Source organism: Patagioenas fasciata, chromosome 15, assembly GCF_037038585.1.
Source record: "Patagioenas fasciata isolate bPatFas1 chromosome 15, bPatFas1.hap1, whole genome shotgun sequence".
Taxonomy (NCBI): domain Eukaryota; kingdom Metazoa; phylum Chordata; class Aves; order Columbiformes; family Columbidae; genus Patagioenas; species Patagioenas fasciata.
In genome coordinates this window covers 3304059-3329788 of record NC_092534.1, presented here as the reverse complement: position 1 = coordinate 3329788, position 25730 = coordinate 3304059, and the positions used below count along the sequence as shown (strand labels likewise).

The 25730-nt window shown below is 39.6% G+C and overlaps 1 protein-coding gene across 2 annotated transcripts; it reads right to left on the bottom strand.

The window, feature by feature from the left end:
* Positions 1-547: 547 nt before the first annotated feature.
* On the bottom strand, positions 548-25533 carry MARF1 (meiosis regulator and mRNA stability factor 1). 2 transcript variants are annotated; one of them, XM_065850548.2, is made up of 27 exons: positions 25447-25533; positions 24020-24224; positions 21783-22451; positions 20303-20477; positions 19190-19416; positions 18149-18266; positions 17262-17434; positions 16032-16460; positions 15328-15500; positions 15064-15225; positions 14186-14375; positions 13333-13511; positions 12303-12383; positions 11726-11962; positions 10869-10988; positions 10358-10533; positions 9907-10127; positions 9063-9205; positions 8318-8451; positions 7608-7810; positions 6886-7113; positions 5850-6080; positions 5528-5740; positions 4731-4791; positions 4497-4634; positions 3507-3677; positions 548-2988 (listed from the first exon to the last, which is right to left on the bottom strand). In XM_065850548.2, exons 2-27 carry the CDS (start codon positions 24164-24166, stop codon positions 2756-2758), a joined length of 5232 nt encoding a protein of 1743 aa, XP_065706620.2. In that variant the 5' UTR covers positions 24167-24224; positions 25447-25533; the 3' UTR covers positions 548-2755. The 2 variants fall into 2 exon arrangements, with proteins under 2 accessions (XP_065706620.2, XP_065706622.2); XM_065850550.2 differs by having other exon boundaries at positions 3507-3605.
* Between the last annotated feature and the right edge of the window lie 197 nt (positions 25534-25730).

The window sequence follows — 25730 nt, the reverse complement described above, 5'->3', positions numbered from 1 at the left end:
TTTAATCATTATTTTTGTTAGATTCTGAAGTTTAAAGCACCACAGTGAAGCTGTGAATTAACTTGCTTGTCAGACTCGTAGCTCCTGGATAATCACTGTATTCAGCTGGAAAACAAGGCAGTTGTAACCCCGAAGTGACTTGTTAACTTCATGGCACAGTAACACTCTGTGTGACCATCATTCACGTGAACTCTAACACTTCAAAGTGAGACAAACTCACTTGGAACACCTTCCCTCCACCTCTTGCATTTATGCTCCTTTCTCCAGTTTTCTCTTCAGGCTGATAAATATTAGTTTCCTTTTAAAATAAACATTATGTTGTCTGAAGAGCAGCAAGAGATCCTGAGTACATCCGCCAACGGCTGAATCACACAAACTGGGAAAACCTCCCTTCTCCAGAACAGCAGGTTGTAGACTAAGTGTTTCTTTCGCTTTCACCAAACCCCACATCCTAGCTCTCTGTCTGGATAATTACATTTAAACACAATACAGCAAATTAAGGATTCTAGGACAGGGGTTTTTTCAGGTCTTCAGACAAGGACAAGGGTTATGCTTGCTTGAAAATTTTATTGACACAACTGTTTGGTCCCAACACACAAAACAGCAATTGAGCCACAAAAGAAAGTGTCCAAACAAAGTAGACAGCTAAGAAAAGTCTTTTTTCTTCTCCGTCCCACGCGAAGAAAAAGTGCATCAATTGAGGGCTTCAGTGACATTTCTTTTTAAACAGACATGAACCTGAAGTAGTACATTTAATTGTTAAATTAAAGAATTTCATGGTTGTAATGCTTTTAAATCTGTAAGTCACATCATTCGTTTAACCCTTTGGATAAAAAAATATATTGCGATTCCATTAGCTATTTTGTTACACTATGAACACAACTTCTCAAAAGTATTATCCTATTACTTTCAAACAGCGATTTCGTCAGAATCACACGCGAATCCAGAAAAGATCACTGACCTCCATAAACGGTGTAACCACCACACTCACTCTGACAAATACAATATTTTCCTTTGAAGCAAAAACCTGGTTTTCTTTAGGACTCCAGATGACTTGTAGCTGCTTCTCATGAAAATAGAATTTCAGGTTGTTTTTTTTCCAGTGCATGCTCTTCTGAAACAAAGATCTAGACCGATCAGTGTTAACCTTATCAAACTTAAGGTAAAACGAGATGTTCTTGCATTCGACTCATTAGAAGCATTCCAAGAACGCTCACTTCTAATTTTCTCCTTCTAGAGTTGTGTGTCTGTAGTTTCACTAAGGACTGAAAATACTGTGCCACAGTGCTCAGAAAAACTTCCAAGTGTTTCTCTGCATCCCCAATGGCTATAAGTTCACTACTGGTAATACTTGCCTAAGTTTAAAAGATTTTATAACAAAATCTGACTTGTAAAATCCTGTCTATAGCCATTTTCAGTGGTATTTCCTGCTGCTGGCTGAGAAATTAGAGCCCCTGTTCCATCTCTTGTGTATTACAATAGAATCCACCTAAAAATATTCAGTTGGCCAGTGGAAAACCTCTAGTCTAGGTTCTTTCAGTACTACAAGCAATTTATTTGCTGCCTGGCAAATACAACCCATTGTAAATGCCATGGTTACCCAGAATGGGTATAAATACTCACACACTGGACACTTCTGCTAACTAGAGTTAATTAAGGTCACCCACTGGCTTATCCTCTCTTCCAAAGCCAACGCAAGGTACCACACATAGAAGAAAGCTTCCAACACTAGGAGTAAGTTTAAAATAAAAACAGACACAGTTAAAAGACAGCACATCAAAGAATAAGTTTCCCATTTACTGAACGTGCTTAAAAATAGGAAACAAGGTTAAGCAGAACAACCTTAGCATTTCCACATGTAGTTAGAACTTGCCTTACAGGTGGAAATAGCATCCATACCTTCCATCAGAAAACATTTTACCAAGACCTGCTCTGTTATCTGTAATTTATGCATTAAATGCATATTTCAGAAATATCAGAATCTTCCTAACTTCATTTCTAGACACAATAAAATGTGTGTGTCTGTATCTTAAACTCATGACACCAAGACAGTCTTTTCCTTAACCAAATCCATGCCAGACTGGAACCAAATATAAAAGGGAAGCTTAAAGTATCAAGGTCCTAGAAAGCTCCTAAATGGAACTGAAAGCTACAGAAAATATTTAAAACAAGTTTTAGGAAAAAAAACCCATAATCTTCTACAGACATCTTCAGCCAAAAGAATTTCAAGTGCAGTTACAAGTCATCTGAAAGGTCAGAGAACAAGTTTCTCCTCTGGAGGACAATCAGCTCCCTCACTCTTGACATTTCAGGTCAGCAACTTAAAGTTTCTCAACAGGCTTTTGAAAGACAGATCATGCATTTTATTAATACTGTCTGAAACAATACCAGTAAGCAACAGCCTATAGAATATAATATGCTACGTGTATGATTACACCACCAACAATGCTTAAAGAAAATAAAATCTGTCTCGTTTTAGTCGAATTAATATTTTGTTTTTACTGAACACACATTCATGAAAAACTGTAAAATTTTATAATAATTTAACGAATGCCAGAATTATTTTTTCAAATTAATAGAAAAAGTCTGCTCTGCTAACAGCTGTGTTCAGTGTAAAAAGAACAAAATCCTCACAGAATACATTAAATACAAATTAATTCTCCTAGGCCTTTCATTAAAATAGGTAAGGGCTAGCAAATAGCTTCGTTTTGTGCAGAGTCCATAGGTATTTGTCTTTCACACTAAAAAGAAAGAGTTAAAGCTTGGTTACAGGTGCGAGTGAGAAGTTTGCTGCCAATTTCACCTTGTTTTTGTGTTGTTTTTTGGCTGGGCTGTCCATTGCTTCCTTGCTGGGTTGGGTTTCGGAGGACTGGCAGGGAGGCACTGATGTGTTCTCTGTGCTGGGAGATCCCATGGAACCAGAGGCCAATTTTTCTTGAGCTGGGGGAACAATTTGTTGTTTTTCGTCTTCTGTTAAAATCATTATCTCTAAAATAAAGAAGAAAGCTCAATTTGTTGATGCTCTTGAAAAAGAAAATAACATTTCTCTGCCAATAAGGTAAAAAAGTATTTTAAAAGAACTTGTCAGGCTGATTTAAACCAAATGGTGTGCCATGATCACACCCGTGCAGCTGATGGGATGTTTGCTTCGGGCTCTGTATCACGTGCTCTTTAGAAGGTTTAATTTAATTGTCACATTAAGTCTCTCAGCGCTCAGAAAAGCGCCATGAAACTACTGCAGTGAAAAGGTTGCTACAGGTTGGCAAAATGCAATTTTAGTGGTAGACAAGGTCCTTCTAAAAGTCACCCCAGAGAAGTGCAGCAGGGTACTTATAGTCAGTACTTTTATAGAAGCCACCTGCATTTCCAACACATCCCAATGTGCAATATATATACATATGTTTTTAAATGGAACTCTATATAACCAACCATTTGTTCAATGACTTTACTTTCCAAATGGTCTGTATTATCTATAAGTAATATAACGTAGGCCAGCAAAGTCTTACCTGCGAGAGGCGACGGGCGTTCCTCAAACTGGATGAGGTCTGCGGACTCCAGAACCACGGGGTCGGGGCGCAGTTGTGGGGACGGGAGGCAGGAAGGAACTGGCTCACACAAGAGGTCAATGGGAGATGTGTTTGTGAGGCAAAGAAGCTCTTGCTCAGTTTGATTAGAAACTACAAAGATAAGGGAACATCTTTCAAAGTATACGTAAGTGTGGAGGTGTCACTATTGCAGAGCTGGTAAACGTGAATCTGCAGATGCAATGCTGAGGATCTGAGATCTACGCTGTACTTTAAATACTAATATAAAATTGAATTAATGCTAACTACCCTCAGATTCATTACGAGTTACTCAGCTGGATCAAGAGCATCTAACTGATTACAATACAGTGGACAAAGCAACAGTACGTTCAACCTCTTTCTTGCCTGAGTAAATACACCCCTATGGTAAAATCTGGGATTTGCCAAACTTGTGTAATAGAGAAAGGGTTGAGGAAACAAAACCTCTAGAAACAGTCTGTAACAGAAGTTACCAGACAGCTCCCCTGCAGACACACCAATATCCTATCAACTATGTACCACCACCTCACACAATTACAGGTGAAAACTCAGCTGAAAGCTTCAAACTAAAGTGACTTGCCCATATGAAAAGGGACAAGCCTAGACTTCTGAAGTAACAACTCAAGAATCTTTCCACAAGTTCTCCAACCTGCAGGTAATAAAAAAAAAAATCACAGATCACAGCAAGAGATGAACTATGAAGCCACCATTTCCCAGTTAATTTTTTTCTTGACATAGACTTAGACCAACCAGAGGACACACACCTATAAAACTTCTCCTAAAGTCTATAGTTCCAACAGCTTTCAAGCCATGAAGCATTTCTACAGAAGTTCAGATCGACTAACTCACACAGCTTTCCCTGTGCCGCTAGAGTTACTCTGCTTATTTCCCTCAACATAACTAAATTTCTCACATAAATCAACTTCATATTACCATTGCTAGGTGTTCCTAGATTTAGGTCCATTGATGAAGTGGGTCCTGGGGTCTCCATATGTCCATTATTGTCAGCAAGTTGATTTCCACGATCATCCACATGATCAGCAGGGGGAAAACTAGGTGAGCTAAAACGAGCTACAAAAAAGGCAAGTTCATTTGGTTTGGTTACTCAAGTTACCCCTCAAAAGAAAAAAGGAAAGAAAGATACTGCTTAAAATGGAAACTACTTACTTTTCATATCATTCTTCAGTACCACAATTCTCTTATGGCCGTGTCCTTTAATCCAGACCACCTAGAGAAGAAAAAGCAGAATTTATTAAACATTGATACACACTAACCTCAAAGCCTAAAGCAGCTTATTTGCTGCCTTGCACTGACTGAATCATGCTGCTAATTTGTGCTACACTTCAAGCACAGGTTTGTCTCAAAATAATTGATGCTGAAGGCAAACTATAGGGCTAGAAAGTATACTAGGTATATATTAATAAAGCTATATGTTTAAACATTGAGCTGCAATATTCCATTTTGTTACTCTCCAGAAGATTACTTAAAACAAAGCTTATAGCCATGAACTGGGTCACAAAATTATCCTGGAGCACTTAACATGTGTGGATGACAAGATGCCACAGCAAAATTCCCCTGTGTGGTGTGGCACTCCTGACAAGGTCTCACAACTCCTCAGTCCTACACCAAATAATTTACCCTGATCAAATGAGGCTTCAGTACTGTACAGTCATTCATTCAAAACAGAAATCAATTATCTTACTTGATAACAATGCCAAGGATTTTTGCAGCCTCACCAGGAACAGATCTTAAGCAAAATTTGACCAAAAGATATAAAAAAAGTATTCTCTTGTTCTTGTTACACAGTCCAGATTTCTCAGAAGCCATTAAAAATATAACTAGTATAAGCCTCCTTGGAGAAGGACAGTAATTCACCACAATTAAAACAAAAACTGCAGTTGTGTGACTATTTTTAGTCCGTGCAGAAATCTCAGTATAATTGTGCAAACCAGAATTCTTCGCACCTGTGGAATTGCTCCCAAGAGCTCTTCTAAATTGTTGCATCCATACGCTTTAGGCTGCAGCACTTCTCCTGTGTATTTGCTATATGCTACTGGGAACTCATGAAGAAAAATCTGCTGATAATGGTAAGTGTGAAGTAAGGATCTTACATTCTTTGCAAACATATAGAGATTTGTAAGCTTCACGTACTCTTCTGCTGCACCATTGGTAAAAACCTGTTAGAACAAAAAAAGACAAAGAATTAAGAGTGTGTACATTCACATCCTCTAGTCACAATGTTCGTTCTAAGTACAAAACACCAGAAAGGAAAAGGAGCTGCTGTACCTCAACCAAGTAAGGCAGGCTCTTCAGGAGTTCAGTTAAGGTCATAAATCCATATTCACAGGGGTTAAGTGAAGTGCTATGGGCTGTTTCATAGTGCTGCCGCAGCTGTTCCACAGAGAGGAAGGACGTTCCGTCCCAGGACATCAACAACACCAGCAACTGGGCAGTCAGGGTCCGCAGAGACTTTCTATTGATCAGCTGAATTTGCTTGCCAGACTCTGTGTCAACAACCTGGAAAAATGAATTTGGAACAAAATTAGGGACGGCAAAGAGATTAATTTATAAGTAATTTGTGCAGCTGGGATTTGTTTGAGCAAAGCTGTATCTGACATTACACACCAGCATCTGATACTCCCCAAGCCAAAACCACAGAGGATAAAGCAGCTTATTACATGGAAAAATTTACTTTAAATATCCAAAAGCTGTGTAGCAGTTTCTGTCCATGTGGTAGACATGACTATACTCTTTGTTCCAAGCCAGCTGGACCTGACTGAGCTCCACCCTGAACTCCAGCTGCTGAACTAACAGAACTGGAACAACTAAACCAGCGTATGTCCAAGGCCGTGTAGATGTAACCTGTTTTTTTCCACTGACACATAAAACCACCCATGTATTTACATTCAGAGTCAAAAGCCTCAAACCATGGATCAAAACATTTCGGAATATAAGACATCAGAAGACTCATAACTACTATGGTTATCAGGAAGTGATTGCTTTTACACAGAAGTCAGGCTGGAAAAAAGTCACGATTTGTATTCTTGAAAGTATCATAGTACAAAATCTTTTACGTGTTACTTGCTAAAGAAGCATGAGTTTTCCCAGATACAGTTGGAAGGTTACAAAAGAACAAGACCACCATCATAAGAATACAGAAGCTACATTTAAAAATATCTTTGGAACTCCCTCTCCACCCTCAACTTATTGAAATACTGTTTCTAGAGCACAGTATTAAATATATTAAAACCTGACATTTGGAACAGGAAATTCCTTAACACGACATTGCATACCTTTTAGAGGGATAAAGACAAAGGATTACCTTTACAACATGGCAAAGCTTTTGCATTAAAGCTGGAACCGAGCTGACATCGTAGTCGTGAAGCCGCAGGGTGTACCCAAAGGTTTTGCTGTACTCGCTCAGTACATCAGCCATCATCAGGCTGTTGTCCTTCTGAGAACGCAGCAGTTTCACAAACTGGGCAGCAACTGCTTTCACTTGTTCCACCTCCGTAAGTGTGAGAATTTTCTCCTCCCCACATTCCAATACCTACAAAACAGAAATGACACTTTGTTCAAGTGATTTACATAGTCTGGATGAAAAAAAGTGTCATCTGCAACTAAAATTCAGCACTTGTAGGCAATCGCTTGCTATGTAGCGGAGCTCAGCTACCTCAAAGATATCTGCATTGTAAGCAAAAGTAGGTAATTTCTGAAATACAACAAAATAGGCAATTATAGTTATTAACCTTTAGTAAAACAAGTTTAATAAAGCTTAGCTCTGATTTTGATGCACAGAGCTTTGTAAATGTAATCCAATTAAGAAAGTTCTAATTTGTTAACAAGCTTAGCCTGAACATGTTAACAGCCTTGGGCCATTTTACCAAAATGGCTATATCAAAGACTTTCTTAAATACAGCTGGTTAACATTACAGGTGCACAGTTTAACTGGTACTACAGTTATTGTGAAATATAACCCCTGCTCAAACAGTTGTGCAGATCTCAGAAAAACACTTCAGTACAGCTTAGGATTTCAGAACTTACAAGTAAGACATCTGGTATGGCTTCAAAGAGTTCAAGTAGTTTTGTAAACCCATAGTAAGCAAGTTTGCACTGACGACCAAAGTGGTGATGATAGCAGGGAATAAATTTATTGAAGGGCATCCGAAAATGGGGTTGATGGCGCAGTAAGTCTACCACCTCTTTTGAAAATTGTTTGGTTCTTTCTATTTCTTCTTGTGTGCGTTCTAAAATTAAAAAACAAGGCAAGAGCGATGTACCAACACTCTTATAAAATCCAACAGACCATGAAAATCAATCACCATATTTTCTTTAACTTATCACACCAAGTCACTATTTTCTTCTGCCACTGAAGACTTTTACTACACTTACATGTTTAAAGTCTAAAATAATCAGGTGATGAGCACTTAAGATACTCAATAGCCCAATATGTTCATATTTTTGCTGTGTGGCAACAACCCACTGGAAGCACCCACAGAAAATTCAACTGCATGTAGAGGCAGCAGCAGCATTATTTTAGCAGCTTTGCCACTTGCTTTCCTGTCTGTTCCATTACAACTGCTCCTAGAATGACAAATTCTTTACCCACTAGACTTTTATAACTTGGTTATGAAGGTAGAAACACAATTATAAAAAAAAATCCAAGTCACTTCCATATACTTTAGTTAGTACAGTTTAAAAATACTTAAAAACCAATTTCTTCAGCAACAGTAAAAAAAAGTACACAGACATACCTCTTTTGGGAATAAAAATTACCGTTTCGTTGTCTTGCTGTGACAAACAGATGGTTGTATCTGGAATTTCTGATATAATATCAGCCAGCTCACAGACTCCGTACTCAGTAACATCCCAGTCCTTTGAGAAACACCTGGAAGTTTCAGAACATTGTATCATATGAGTACTAATGCATGCTGTGTAGGGAAAAAAAGAGTAAGTTGAGAATAAGCCTCAAATACTAAATAAACGGAGCCTGTCATTCTTCACTGTTTTTTAAAAAGATAATCTGCTTTTTACCATGCTAGAACAGAACATTCTTCCTGGCAATTGCGGGACAGGTACTGCTCCTCTTTACTTTTGTGCCATTGCTAGGTCCAGCTGAAGCAGTGAAAGCACCTATTGGCAATCAGCCTATTTTATACTCCCCTCTAAAGAAAGCTTAACACTAAATTTTTCCCTTTATTTTTCATGTTAACGTGGCACGATCTGCTTGCTTAAATCCAACCTTGAAGCTCTGGCTTCAGCTAGAACAAATGAAACCCATTAATCCGTTTCCAACCACAAAGTTAAACCCAGTACTAAAGGCAGCAATAAGAGTCTGGCAGAGAACTTTTAATTTTTGTTTTGATTAGAAGTTTGAACTTCCACATCAGAGACACTGGAGTTGCCGCAGTTTTGTGCTGGCTCCTCTTGCACCTGGTTTTAAACCCAGCAACATTAGATGTGCCCTGCACAACTGTTCTTGTTTCATTAACAACTCACCAGTGATAAGCCTGTAAGAATTCCCTCACAATCACTTGCTTGCTAGCCTGGGATTTGAGAAGCTTCAGTAAGTCTTGCGTAAAGCGCTTTACTTGAGCTCTGTGTGTCAGCGTCAACAAGCGTTTGGAACCCATACCAAGAATCTGAAAGAAAGTTATATCTGGTTACTCGCATCTAGCACCTCACTAAACTCTTTTACAAGATATTTAGAAGCTAGATCTAGTATAGCAAGGCTAGAAATGAAGGATATAATAGAAAGAGTGTTTGGAAAGGCAGCCTTATGAGCCATATGCTTCCTGTGCTAAGGCATCTATCATGAAGAAATAAAGATATGCTTCCTCCATTAGCGCTATTGCAACTGTCGCACATTTGTATTGGTTATTCTAAAATTCTATGATCAGCTGGTGTTTAAAGTACTGAACTAACATGACCATGGTGTTTCCTTTTTGTACCTTAAGGCCATATGACTTTATTGCACACAGAAATCCTTCAAGTTGCAGGCTCACTGAGGAGCACTCAATTTGCTGTGTTTTTATGATAAACAGCACAATTAAAGCCTTCTACCCAAACACCAGCCAAAGGCTTTATTCCAGAGGCTTGGATTAAATAAAGAGTTAATTTCCCTCAGAAGTTGTTTTGGAAGGGTGAGAACAATAATGACAACAAAACAGAAACACCGTCTCAAAAAACCCACAATTACACTCTAGCATTCACTTAACCGCCTATTTCAAGGTAAACCAGGCAACTGCACAGCATCTATTGGACAATTCCACCCAGTAACTCAGGTAGTTGAACATCAAAGTACAATTCCCCAAGTCAAAAAGAAGAGAACCAGAAAACTCACTTGCAATACATGAGGCACTGCTTCCAGCAGCTCCATTAATTTAGAATATCCATAGTCGGACACTCGGCATTGTTTGGCGAAGTGATGATGGTACGTAGGGATGAATTTACTGACAGGTATGACGCAGGACGGTTGGCTTTTAAGCAGATCTATCACTTCTCTACTGAACTGAATAAGTTGTGGGTTACCTACAGGGCTCTTAGAACGGAGAAGCCAAGGATCTACAAACATAAAATCGTATTATTAAGCCTTTTACTAGTATTCTTCCACTAAACACTATACACTATATGGCACTGGTTAGAGCACAGGTGAAAAAATTGTGTATTCAAGCTACAAGTTTCTCTTCTTATAGAAATTTTAACAGTTATGCAAGATGTTGACTTTATGCTACTCCCAATTTTTTAGCAGAAAGATAAGTTCTGAGAAAAGATTTTTAAATAGAAATATTTACCTGTGGTAGGAGGTGGTGGTTTGTTATGGATCCATTTAATCACTTTAATGCCATTTTGGGCAGTGGCAATGTTAACTCCAGGAACACAGGTAATTAGGTGTTCTAAGGGAACACCACCCTGGCCTTCTGGCACCATTTCAAGATCATTGAACTCTGACATATAACAATCAGGAAAACTTCAGAAAGGAAAAAAAAGCTTCCATTATACACTAAAATACTACTACAGCATTTGTCCTAAAAATACCATTTTTGAGACACCTCCTGAACAAGAGGCTTCAACAGCTTACTAGTGCATTAGAGAAATCTGCATAAAATGCATATTTTAAATAACATCTTTTTTGTTCAACAAGAATTCAAAAAGGAATCATTTCATAAGGCATTTATTTTCTCTAAAAAATACCACCTTACATAAGAGCTGGAGTTTTTATACAACAGGTAGTTTCAGAGCACTACAACAGCCAACAATAACCTACCAGCACTTAACATAAATACCTAAATTAAAACACTTTACCTCAGTAAAGGCACAGTACCCTCGTGTGTCTGTAGAAGACTGTGAACTTGGGGAGCAAACGTCTTCAGAGACAAAACCACAAAAGGAATTCTATAAGAATCTGGATCAAACTCGTGTTCACTGTAAAAACAAGAGGTTTAAATTTACACTCTCATTCTACATATCGTTGTAGCGCAGCATGTCTCTGCTCACATACGCACCCATAGAAAACATCCTACTATTACGCTCACAATACACTGCTAGCAGCTGACAATACCACTACATAGTCACAAGGAACTTCTATCTTCTTCACAAAAATTAACAGAGCTACAAGAAATTTTCTATGAGACATGCAACATTTAGAAGACCGTACTTTCATTATCGTTAGATCAAAATTTTCAAATTCAATTTTAGCAGCACAGCTCAGGCAGTTCACAGTGAACACCTAATACCTGCTCTAGCAGCACAACCTGGCTGCTGTTGAACAAAACAAAAACTTAATCTCTTCAGGAGATCTTCAACCCAGCATAAATGCAGCTGGAAGACAAGAATTATCAGTTGCAGCTACAGTTACGTAATAAAATTCAAGCCAACAGAAACCTTCACCATGTATAACCTTCCTGTAGAGCCAGGGGAAGGCAGTGTATCTTTCTGCTTATAGGTGTTTAATCTTGCTAGAAAACAATCTCACCTGAACAGACCAATCCATAAGAACTGCCTAGAAAATTCACTGTGCCACCTTGCTATTTTCTGCCTCACTTAACTCTTGTAAACATAGAAACAGTGACTAGCACACATTAAGTGAACGTACATGCCTTAAGTGTGAAATACTGTTCAAATATTTTGCATGGTTTTATAGTATTTTATACACAGCTTACATAAAGTCTTTATTCAGGCAATGCTGCTTACAAACAGGCTCGTGATATTCCAACTCTTCAAATATGATAGGACTACAGTTTGCGGATGAACCATCGTGCGACTGGGACGAGCCCAGAGGGCTCTGCCGGGCTTGGCTGCTGGGCAAGAGGCAAACGAGCCGCCCGCTGCCTTGGTCCCGGATCGCCACCGTGTCCGTCAGTTTGTACAAGTCTGATACAATTAGCTTGTGGCCAAATCTAAAAGAAAAAAAATAAATGCAACTTTGTAAACTCAGTTAGAGAATGCGGTAATCTGCATTATTTTTAAGAAATGGGAATACACTAGAAACTATGCAAATTGTTAAGGTAACTAATCTATTCATCCCAATGCAGAAAAGTGAAGTAAAATACTAGAAATACAACCCTCTAAGGCAGGCCAGCATTACAGTCATTGCCTCTGGATAGATAATATACTGCAACATCTGACAAAAAAAAACCCTAACCCTCCATTCTGTTGCCTTCTATAAATCACTGTAAACAGTCACACAAGATCAGCTTCTCTTTAGAAGTACCAGAGAAAAAACAACTGAGAACTTACTTTTTTTCATAGATTTCTGTGAATTTGAACACAGGAAGACAACAAGCAGGTGCATCCTGCAGAATGGACATAGCTTCTGAGCTATAAAAGAAATATTGTAACATTGATTAAATAACTGTGGTTTGTAAAATCAGTGAGATATTTACAGATGCACTTTTATGAGCTATAAATATAACAGGACAAATTACATTCCCTTCCATCCCAGTGCTACAACAGTTGACACTTCAGATTGGGGAGTGCAAGCAGTAACATTCCAGCTAACATATCCAGGTACCGTCTCTGAAAGAACAGCATCTTTCATAAGGGGCGGTAAGATTTTGAGCATCTATAAAATGCAGTATTAAAGCTGCAGCATTGGAAGTTATCAGCTCAGACTTTACATTAAGAACTTTGAACAGGCATAAAATAACAGGCGAGAAGGAAATCAAGTTGTAAATTATACAACAGCAAGTAATACGTAATTGTAGAACGCCCTGCACTCCAAGCACTGTTTTTGCTGGAGCTTTCTGTGAAAAAGTGTTGACAACTTCTTTCCTAATGCTTTTTTTCAGCATGGAAAAATTGAAACAGGAAATACTTGTACTCTCACTAGCATCAGCACTCTACTTCTACCATCCTCCATGTAGAAAAGGGAGATCAAGCAACACTAACAGCATTTAAACTGTGTTTCCCATCCTCAAACAGATAATTCATGTGCACTTTCTTGGAGGAAAGAATAAAGATGTCAAGTGTAATCTCAACTCAGCTGCACAAACTAAGTTATTGAGGTCTATCAGTATTACAAAAAAGTAGTGGCAGAACTATTAAATGCTAGTAAACAGAGAACCAATCTCTTCAGATGTAACTTAAAATATAAGCAGCATAAAAATATTTAACTGACAACTAGCCTAGCTGTACTGAGCACATTCATCAAGTCATAAGACAGATTGTACTTTATTTCCCTGTCAATTCTTTGCTCAGTATTTTAAATCACCTCTCAGCTACTAAATACATGCTATAACAATTAGGAAGACACCAAAGTGCTTATTACCTAAGGAGAGAGAGTGATTTACTAGCAGCTCCTGTTGCTAATGACACCTGGATCCTTTTACTGCCGATTTTGTATCTGTGAAGGCTGTTGACAGCACTGATTGCTTCTTGCAGGTTTTCCATCTGAACCGAAGCCTTCAACTGGTAGTCTGTATGAGGACTGAGCTCTACAGTTTTTACCTGAAAAGAAGAAAATACTTCACACGTTTATCACAAAGCATTAGCCAAAAGCAAGCTAAAACAAGAGTAGCGCAGTCTTGTTTTGGCCTAGAGCCGAATACAACGCAAAACAGAACAGAGTAGGATGAATCATGGCCAACAAGACACTGCAAACAAGAACCAAGTGCAACCAGCCTTGGCCAAGGCAAGACTTTGATATTTCTTTAACACAGGCGTCATCTTCCCATGTAGGAGATTATTCTAGAAGCAAGTCATCTACAGATCACACACAACCAGGACTGCTGCAGAAATGACCTTGCCTTGTTTTTTCCTGATTCACACTCTCTGTTTCAAAACAGAAACTCTGTTTTTACTGTGATCAAGCTGACACCAGGAATACAGCTTTACAGCTTAAAAAGGTCATGCAGTTAAACCTTAAGAGCCATTTACTAAGAATTTTATATACATAACTTCACCAGATCTATTAAGACCACATGCAAATTAAGAACCCAGGGCAAGAGATGGTCTTTTTAAAAGAAAATAAACCACAATTCCTCCTTTTAACAAAGTTTAAAAGTCAGTCATCTTTGGGTAGCTTTCCATTCCTACTCAAAGCTAGACCACAAAGTTGTCCACAAATACATAAGCAGGAAGTACTTTAAAACCGGATTTAATAAAGGTATTTTAGCCTTTACCTTGCCATATCTTGAGAAAATTTCCTGTAAATTTTGCTGCAACTCTTTTCTGGACAATCTGTAATCTATGTTGCCGATCTGAATGTCTGCACCGTTTGCAAAAGGATCAGGGCAGTCTGTACCACTGGTATGATTTAATACGTTAAATGTGAGCGGAGATGATCTATTTGAGAGGTTTGGAGACATACTCCTGGGTACAATAAAAACATTTATGAGCTGAAGTAGCATTGCACAGTTCTGATATATACATGTCAAAATTAATGAGAAAATAAACACATCAAGCGCACAAACATGGCACTTTGAAAGTATTTTCCTAGTACATATGTGCGTGGGCAAAACAAATTTCACCACGAGCAATACATCATAACATGACAAATATTTCTTATGAAAAGAAAGGAAATGCTTCATACTACATTTCAAAGTCACTAAATTTATTAATATATTTGGCATCAAGTCTTCTATCTTAGCAACACATTAAAAAAGCCAAACTCATTCATATGAACTTAATTTGGAAAGGCCAGATATTTAAGCCTCTGATAATCTGATAGGCCTGGATATATTTGTACCGAGAATGTCAAAGGCACTGAAATTAGGAGGAGTAAGATGTCTATAATGTCTCTGAAGACTTTTCAGAAGCTCTAAAGACAAAGCCTGCAGGAAACAACTGCCACACAGTAAGTTTCTGAAAAAGAGTTCACTCCATCTTATATTTACATCCACTTAGCTGTCATGCAGCACCATCACGTTTTCCCTGTGCCTCCACATAAACCAGTGTATTAGTCACATGCTCAGGGCACGCACTCCACATGCAGCTGTCAATAAATAATATACATTGGTGAAGTCTCGCTTCACCTCCCCAATAAGACACAGACACTTACCGCGATGACCAGCAACTCTGAGACACGAGCAAAGGACTGAGTTGTCTTGAGGCTGTCAGCTTACTGAAAGCTGAGGGATAGCTGACCTGAAACACGCCTTCATCTTTCTCTTTTTTATCTACAGGGGAATTGGTACTGCTCCTGGAAGCAGACGTCTCTTTTCTAGTCACAAATACATACATAAGAAAAAAGAAAACACTATGTTGCAGAATTCACATGAAAAATAAATGTAGCTAACAATGATGTATTTATTTTTAAACATACTTCTGACTGCTTTTACAGGATGATTCTCCCATTCCAATTTTTTTGATTGCCAGAGACACAGGAATTGCTGCATTAGAATTACTCTGAGGAGAAGGAATTTGTTCTCTTAAGTGTTCTTCTTGCTGGTTTTCAGTATTTCTGCTGATGGTCTTTGATTCAATGTGGCACAGCTCCTATATGAAACCAAAGAAAGGTCAGCATAAAACTATCAGGCATTCCTTATAAGAGGCTTTGTGATGGAAACCTAGGTAACTGAAATTTTTCTGTAATAGCATTTTAATTGGCACTTCATAACTAGGAGTATTTAATTTTCTGTAACTGAAAAGCGTAAACTGTCTATTAGCCAAAATATTTTTGCTGTACTGTAGATCTACTCTGGTCTCCCTTAAATCCAGCACAAGTGTATCAGTCTAGATGTTATACTCGTCACCAATAGGAAAACCAAAACTAGCCTAGGATTCAAGACTCCGTAAGTACCAGCAGTATTTCCAACTGACAAAAAGGTAGCAAGCAAGGGGGGAAAACCCACCCACAAATTCATTGTCTGTTTTCCAAGCAGATGAATACAGCCCTCCTTTGGGAGTGTCGCTATACATTAGTTCTTCATTAACCAGGACTGACAAGTGAAAGATAAAGCTGTTACAGAAGCAATCCTCAGAACATGAGGAAAAGCAAGAACACTAAACAAGGCAGAACAACAATACCTGTAAACTTTTAACATTTGTGGGTTTGCTGATAGGAATCTGGAATCCTCTCCCAGCAGAGCCTTTGGTACCACAAGACTGATCACTCGAGTCTTTGTTGAAGAGGCACAGCTTTGTGTTCTTGTTAATTTTTTTGGGAGACTTCACCTTTTCACTTCCCACAACACTGGAGCTTTTTGTTTCATTAATTTCTTTGTTTTTGGGAGTAAAAGACACTATGATCCTGTTACCAAAAACATCTTCATTTTCCATTCGCTTGCGAGCCCGTTCAGCACTTTCTTGATTTAAAAAGCGGAGGATTGCACTGCTTCCAGAAATGCTCAGCACCTTCCCTCCACAGTTGTCTGACAAACGCCTGAGTCTATTACTGACACTTCTGCTGTCTCTGTTCGTTGGCAGATTATAAACATATAACAGTGTATGGCATGCCTGTTTAAAGGGAGTAAGATTAATTTGATTATGTCACAATACTCTCTTGTTCAAAACCAGTATTTTTACACTGATTCTGGTGACACATGATTCTCTGCATCCCCCCGCCCCAAAGTAATTGTTTTCGCAGCATTCAGTTTGTTTGGAAAACTCATACCAAGGTAGGTCATTAAATTGTATTGGAGAAGGAAGTTTGAAGTTAGAAGAGACTACAGACTCCATTGAGTCTTCCACTGATCAATGGATCAATACCTGATGACTTCTCCAGATAAGAAAGCACCACTGTTTGCAACCTGAGAATTCTATATATTCAACACACATAACTTTCTGAATTATTTGTTCAGGTTATTTCAAAAGTAAAGGTCATTAGTGCTGTGCAAAGACACGCTAATTCCAGAAAGAAACATCAGGAAGACAAAATCCAAGAAAACAGTCAGTCACTCAAAATTGTTAAGAAAGCATCACAGAGATGTCTCAGTGCATAACTAAGTTCTTACTCCAGCTTTCTGCCAGTGAAAGGCATGTAAAATACATTATTTTACAAAATATTTAGTGATAAGAATATGACCTTGCTACCTGTTACTTTCTTTTTATTATTTCATTCTTTCAGTCTTAAAGCAGAAAGCATACATTCAGATGACAGTAACAGAAATACAGACAACAGTCAGACATGCAGCAGACATGTCCCACCACAAAACACACACGCACTTCAGCCTGCTCTCCCCCTAAATTAGGGGGAAAAAAAAAAAAGGAGGTTGACACTTTGAAATGTCTGTTGCATTAAGAATTAAAAAATCTTACCGGCATTTTCAGTGGTAACCTTGGTGGCAAGTCTGAAATAAATTCTTCAAAACAAACAAGCTCATGAGCATGATGTAAGAGTGCTTCTGAAGCTTGGTTTTTATGTACCAAAATTATACGAAAACCATGTCGATGCCTCAGGTCACTGAGTTCCAAAGCAAAGTTTACATCCGCTAAAGGAAAAGAAAAATAGTATGAACAAGGAAACACATGAAAATCTCAATAAAATCTGATTAAACAAACAAAACCCCAGATCTCACTGAACAAGTTCTATTTATCACTGAACATTTCCAATGAAAAAGCACCAACAGCTACAAGACTGTGCATTCAACATCATTTAGGTCAGCAGGCAGCACTCAGTCTTCATTTAAAAGCAACTTCAAGCAATTTCTCAGCAAGGCATGTACCTGCACTGCACACTACTGTAACAGCCATTTCTTCAGCCTTAGGGGGAAACCCAAGGCAACACACAGCAATTCAACAGCTGAGTGGCTGGCATCTGTAACTGGATAGCATGCTGCTACAAGGTAAAAACCAAATCAAATCCACTTCACTCAAGGCATTCAGAAAGATTCCCATAAGGAGCACTCAATGTTTTACTTTATTAGCTCCTGCTGAAGCTGTCTGACTTCAGACACATTTCTACACATACCTACTGACCCTCAGCAAGACATCAGATTCCAACGCTGACTTAACTAAGCCAAGTTCTCATCTCACTGTCCCTGCACTTCCCTTGCTGCCATTGACATCATTAAGAATTCTTGAGCAATTCAGTTAAAGCCGATTCCAAACACAACCCTTGGAAAGCAGAACAGCAGCACATGCAAAAGTGCTATTGAAGAGCGGAACCGAATTCTGTGCTGTACACAAGCCCCACAAACACTCACTTGACACCAGAACCACAGTGGCAGGTGCAGTGTGTGTGTCAGCAAATCTCCTCAGGCTCTGTCGGAGTTTGTCATCAGCAGCGTTCTTTGCCGTAGCATTGATGTGTGCAACAGTCACCTGTGAAAATACAAAGATATGCTCTAAAGAAAAGCTTGAACATGAACTACGCTTGCTTAAATTCAATTTTTTAAAACATTAACATAAATACAAGCTCTCACATGGATCTTTTATTTAAATATATTAACTCACATATGGATTAAACATAACATGTATGGATCCCAAACTCTTCTGATAAGCAATGAACTTCAACCCTGACTGTTCAGCCATGTCTTACAGATAACTTCTGCTGTTCTGGGTTAAAGATCACAATTCGCATGCTTTGCTTTCCCTAAGAGTATATGCTGCTACCTTAAAAACATTCCATAAACCCTCACTGGAAATAGAGGGGTGACAAATATTGCAAACGGTCACTACACATTTGTTTTACCTTACGTAAGCAGATAAACTGTCAACCTGTTATCATATTTGCAGTTTAGGGGGTGGGAAGTGAATTTCTGACTTAGAAACCTGTACAAAAAAATGCCAAGAAGCAAAAGGTATTGATGGAAAAATATGTAGTGATAAAGGTGCCCCAATCAATACCACTAATTTACAAGTGTACTCACTAATCAGCAGAGTATCCACTAATAAAATAAGTTCACAGAACCACAGTTCTCTTAAATTAATGACTTAGACACAGATTTGAAGGTTAAGACTAGAAACACAACTGCCACTTCTTACTGGATGAAATAAAAATCCCCTGTGAACACTAAAACTTAAACTAAACCAGTAATCTACATACAATGGAATGCAGTTTTGGTTTTAAACATATCACATCAAGAAAGTTCAGCATTACTGACCCTAGCCATAAATGAATTACAAGCTCACACACCAGAGCACACAGGAGCTAAGACCCAGCTTTAGTGAACAGGAATTACCGTTGGCACACTCAGAACACACGTTCTCAAGCCAAGAACACCACATAGATGCTGGTTTGATACCTGGCAGTTGTTTAGCTCCTGAATAACTTCTTTATTTTCTTTACTGATGTCACACACACAGATGAATTCTGCCTCTCTGTGACCTTTAAAAAACTTCTCACGAATCCTCTGTACAACTGCTATGGCTGAACGGCCCGTGGGAACGGAACAGTTTTCAATATCCCAGAAGACTCCAATGGGGGGCAAGTTTTCCAGGACTTGGCCTGTCATTGCAACTTCAGGAGACCCTGAACAGGTTTAACAATACAAGTGAAACATGAAAGCTGTTCAAATTTACAGTGCACATTAGGTAAAAAATATAAACAAAAGTAGATGAGATAACCATTATAGTGACAGTCAGTATAAAAAATTACCGCAGTACAGAACAAACACAAAGGTATCCTGCACTCCAGGAGAGCGAGGTTGAGAGTTTTTGCTGTTACAGACTAAGAAGCACAAATAAAGCTTCCAGTGTTTCAGCACTTGGAATATCTGTTTTATTTTGAATCAATATTATACACCCATTTCATCCCCACAAAACAACTGGAAGAGAAACCATCACAGGTCAAAAACCATCACAGAGAAACCATCACAGGTCAAAAACAAACTAAGAATTACAGTCAAAGTGTGTTAACTTTCATACTAACTACGATTTTGTAATTGAAGCAGTACTAACGCTGCAGAAAGACCATGTAATTCACACAGTATTCTCCTCTAAAGAATACTGAAAAAAGCTATATTGTAATAATAAATATTACAACTTCACTGCATATGAGGTGACAATAGAAACTACAGGCTAAGAAAATGATTGAAGATAATTTCTTTATACACCAGCAGAACAAAATAGCTTCTGTGTCCTTAGAATTTCTTTTTCTAGTTCTCAAAATGGCAAAAATCAGAACAGTAAAAAAAAAGCTCCACATAAAAAATATAGTAAGTTAACCAGGTAGTCCAGGACAGGTAAATTCAAGTTATGACTTGACAAAACAGATACAGGGTATTCCTCTACTGTTTAGTGTTCTATGACTTCATTGAAATTTCCAGAGAAGAGTGCAATTTAAGAGAACATTTGATGTGCAACAGTATTTAAGGAGAACGCCCACTAAGTGCAAGTTCCAAACAGACGCCATTTACCATATTTCTGTGGTGATTTGCCAAGGCTGCTCGCCAGTAGCAAACTCTTCTCTGTCGCTGCTCCTTTGGTTCCACAGCCGTTACATATGGGGATGGGGACAGGCGCAGTCTGGGCACTTGGAGGAGGAATATTTGGCCAGATTTTAGCAGCATCAACAAGGCTGTTTCTGGTTGGCTGTTGGGACAATTTTTCAAAACACACGTTTATTTAGTATACAATTTTAACACATATTATTCTATGCTAGAAACGCTCAGTTTCCCTTCTGCAACAAATGCAAGGTCAGATGTAGTCTACAAGTTAATTAACAGTATCACTGCATCAAGGAAGCTTCTATCCTAGAATCTTTCCTACCATACTTAGCTCTAGGTTTCCAAATACAAGGGAAGACTCTGTTCAAATCTGCCATCAAGACATGCCATCTTTAAGCAGCACTAATATGTACTCTGAAAAAAAAGAATAAAGCGACCCAGCATAGGAAATCGGCACAATTAAGAGTAGAAGGCTGAATCACCTTCCTCCCCACAAAAACAGTAGTCATAATTCCAAACATACTGAATTCACAATTTAGTTTACTGGAATTAAGACATTTCACTTTTATATTGGAAACTCAAATTTGGAAGCTTAAGTAACGCATCTTGCAAAGTTGAGTACATTATTTCCCTTGAATTTCCTATTAAAATTCAAGCACAATTCTATTCAGTTCTAAAGTCTACCAAATTGGTATTGAAGTATGAATTACAAATTTGGAAGGCTGAACTAAAACCAGAACAAAATTAGAATATGCTTATAGCATCAGATATTTCACCTGACTTACAAAAGGATCTTCACTGATCAGCTGCCCAAGTAACTGTTGTTAGCCTTTTTCCAGAGTCACTATTATGGAACACTAAGTGGAGTTGTAAAGAGAACTGTCTTTCAAATCTAAAGAAAATTCTGCTTAAGTACATTACAGATCCCTGTAAGCTAAACAGTGCAACAGCCTCTTTTGTCTTCCTACTGAACCATCGCTGTCTACAACTACCTGAAAGGAGGTTGGAGCATTGAGGGGGTTTGTCTCTTCTCCCAGGTACCAAGTGATAGGGCAAAAGGAAACAGCCTCAAGTTGCACCAGGGGAGGTTTAGATTGGATATCAGGAAAAAATTCTTCCCAGACAGGGCTGTCAGGCATTGGAACAGGCTGCCCAGGGCAGTGGTGGAGCCACCATCCCTGAAGGGGTTAAAAAGGTGTTTAGACGAGGTTCTCAGGGAAGTGGGGTGGCACTAGAGTTAGGTTATGGTTGGACTCAATGATCCTGAGGATCTCTTCCAAGTAAAATGATTCTATGAATGTTACCTCTGAAAAGAAATCACCCTCAAACTGGATATCTGATACATCTGGACCAACTAGCAGGACACAAGCTGGTGTTTTGCCCAAGCAACATTATTTCAACATTCACCACATACCACGCTTAATGAAGGATAAAGGTAAAGCGTACAAACCTTGTTCAAGCAGTCACTGCAGTAGTGAGAGCCCTTCAAGCAAACCGAAGGTGCCATGTTTAGGTGCAAAGGGTTGGCGCACACGTGTGCCGGCAGCTCCGACTGTGCAACGTGCTCATCCAAGTGGCCCGTAGCCCCACTCGTGAATTCAGAACATGGGAAATAGCCAGAAGATGCGCAGCTCTGAAGGGCAGGGAACTGATGCAGCTTGTGCATGTTACCATGGCAGGACTGGAAATGGAGTTTTCCACAACAGGGCAGATGTTGACAGGAGGACACGCTGTTTTCTAAGCACATGCCAGGGAATTCGCTCACAACACCTGCCAAATTGCTTCTAGCCGGAGGGTTCTTCAGTGAAGACACAGACTGATAAGTGAATCCTGACCCCACTTGACAAGTAATCGTCCCAGTGCTTTTTGAGTCTAGTATCGTGCCAGGGTGAGCCAAGTTACCACCACCACCACCACAGTGCAGCTGTGGAGTGCAAGGAGAGTCAGAGCCATGAGCACAGCAGCTTACTTTCGGGCCAGGTGAAAGCTGAACTTGCTGTTGCTGAAGGGGATGAACATCAGGAAGCGGCACTGCGGGAAACAGTTTAGAGCCAGCATTATGAGGAGATGAAGCATCCTTCAATTCCACAGGAGCTTGCTTGTTCTCCATGTAATCCTTCTGCAAAATGAAAGCTCAGTTACATTCGGATACAGGAATAAACCAACAATTTTGTATTATAATAAAGTATTATCTTTGTCATTACTATTACCTCACTGTCTGAACATGTAAGATATTAAAAGAAACATGCCAGTTATGTGTGTGCCAGCCTGAGGTACATTGGTATCAGCGGATTTTGGAAGCAACAAAACCAAAAAGCTATAAACAAAACAGCAATGGGTCTGTAAAACAGAATTTGAAAAGCAGAAAACTGTTAAACTAAGGCTGAGAGATACTCTGCATTTGCAAAGCAAAAAGATTTATTTATTTTAGGAGCAAACATAGATGGATTAAAAGTAAAGTAAAAAACCCCACAGCCTATAGGTACATAAGTAATCATCTTTTACTTTCAATAAAGACTTCAAAAGTGTATTAAAGTTTTAGAGGTAAAACATTAGAATACTAAAACTTTAAGACTCTGTATCAAGAAGGTAAACTAACAGAGGACAGAAAAGACTAAGTTTTTGCAACAACTGTGTAAGTGCTGCTTGCCTACTCTTATTTAAGGTATCAAGATGTGCAGACAAAGAAAATCCTATCTAGAAACAGAGGTTTTTTTAAATGGTAGCAGTCAAAACTAAGCAAGAAGCACCAGCACAGTCAAGGTCAGCAGAGCCAGCCTGCATACAGCCCACCACTGCAGAGCTTTAGGCTAGTACTGTGGAACAACTTTCACTTTCTAAATTGAATTTAATGCATTTCCTACTACCCAGTAAAGAATAATTGATCAGTCAAGCTCAAAAGCATTCCTTTCTACCCCATCTCATGAAATGAAGATTTACTCTGTCAAAAACCTGTCTGGAACTGGTTTATATGTTGTTTAATTCCAGAATTTATGGCAGCTCCCTATTAACACCTGACACCAGCAGGACAACAGGACACATGCTTGTCTGCTTCCCCCAGGTCTTTTACCAAAACTCAGACCAAACATGCATGAAGGAGTGTCACTTAACAACTGGAGCTTGCTCGCTCAAGCATGTCATTGTACTGTGCTATTCCTTCTATTCCTTTGCACTTTGCATCTTAAATGTACAGAATCATATACAGTTACAGAACAGGAACATTTGAAGAAGTGGAAACAAGGAAAAATTAGACATTCATGAAGAACAGCAGCCACAACTGCTCTAACTAGCATTTAATAATAATAATTCAGAATAGGCTAAATTTGCCTCTAAACTAAATTGATAAGATCTGGAAGGGTAAAGACTACACTTCCCTACTCTACTCCTCAGCAATAATTTCACAGAGCTTTCAAGCAGCTGCCTTATATACTTTTTAAGCAGTCAGTTGTATTACTGCAAACAGCTGTAGTGAGTAAAGCTTCCCTGCTTTCACCAATAAGGCTGAGAACACTGCAAACACAACTAAAGACCTTGAATTCCCATGTAGATTTTTGTACTTCACACTGCAAGTACCACCTCCTCATTCTTCCCTCTCCACCTGCCCCTTTACCCAGCAGTAACACTGTACATAATTACAGCACTCCATACCAGGACAAAAACTATGTTTTCAGTAAAGCAACAGATTACCGTTTTCGCACTACAAGGCAAAGACTTTTCAGCAGCAGAAAAGCAATTAGAAAGTTTCCAGAGCCATGGTTTAGCATCATTCTCTTCTCGCTGAAGCCATCCGAACGATCTATTGCAGAGGTTCTCTGTCCTGTTTCCTTCCATCATACAGCCAAACAAAAAGGTTCAACATTCTTTCATTCCCCCTTCCTTTCATTCTTCCCACCTGCCAAAAAGGAAAAAAAAAAAAAAACACGTTTTAAGTAACTTCTAAGGTAAGGTAAAAATCCACAGAGGTGTTACAAATTCCACTACTGCTAGATCACTGAACCTGCATTATTTATGTTAAATTTAATTATGCATCTGGGACACAGCCTTGACTATTCCTGTTTAGTACAGGATACTCCTCACAACCTGCAGCACTGGTGAGGCAGTCCAAGCAAAACACTGTTTAAGTCACCAGTTACAGAATTCCAGAAATGCATTGCTGCTGACATGAAATAACTCCCTGAGACTTTCAGTGCATTGTCCTGGAAACAAAAGCCAGGAGGTAGATTTTTCAAGAACTGCTCATCAGTAAATACAAAACAGATGCAACTGAACTCAGCTGAAAGAATAAAACTGCATATTCATTGCTGTTCCATTGGCTAACAAAGCTACATACACTTATATTAACTACACAACATCTGGTATTTAAACAGAGCTCTAAATTATCAACATGATTTATAAATACTTGTACTAATTCTCAAGCTGCTGCCCCACAGGACGCCACATCAACTTAGCTTTACAGAACCACAAAGAAGCCTAGTGACTTGTTTCAGGCCCAGCCACACTCTACTGGAAAAATTACAATTTGCAATAAAGCCTCTCACCCTCCAACTATGTACTGCATTCTTTACCTGCACTCCTTCAGGGGTTTTTTGCACTTAATGTTAAATGTCATAATCAGATGAGACATTACATGACATTGAATTTTCCCCAGAACTGTTTTTAAGCAACACTTTGCCTTTTTAAAGAAGCTATGTTTAGTCACACAAAACCAAAGTACCCCAAAATAATGCGTATAAAATATTAAGTTAATCAAGTTCTACTCCTCTAGAGTATGCCACTTTTAAAAACGTCTGGTAATGCCAACTCCTTCCGGAATTAAAACACTAACTGAAAAAGACTAACAGTCCCCTTCACTACCGAGGCCCGCGCGTTGCCCTCTGCGGCTCCCGAACGCTCCCGGCCCGGCTTGCCCGCGGGGCCCGGACCGCCCCCCGCCCCGAACCGCCCGCGGGGCCGCCCCGCCCGGGCCCGGCTGTGCCGCGAGGGGAGCGGGCCCGGCCCGGGCCGCGCCGCCCGCCGGAGCCTCCCCGCTGCCGCAGGGCGCCAGAGGCAGCCCCGGGCTGGCAGGAGACGGCAGGCCGGGCTCTACTCGGCCCCGATCCCGCCCGCCCTCTCACCTGAGCCACCCCCGGCGCCGCCGCCCCTCACATGCCGCCACGGCCCCTCACACCCCTTTGTTGTCCTCCCGCCTCCCTCTCTGCTCCTTCTGCCGTCAAGCGACACCGAGCGCCGGAAACCAGCGCGGCTGCCGCAAAGGCGGCTGTCGTAACGCTTCCCTCCCTCCTGCCCCTCCCGGGCGCGCAGCGCGGCGGCCCGGCAGGCAGCGATGCTTTTAACGGGCCGGTGGGCAGCGATGGCTTCGACGGGCTGCGGCTCCCGCTGTCCGGGACGGGCTGGGGCG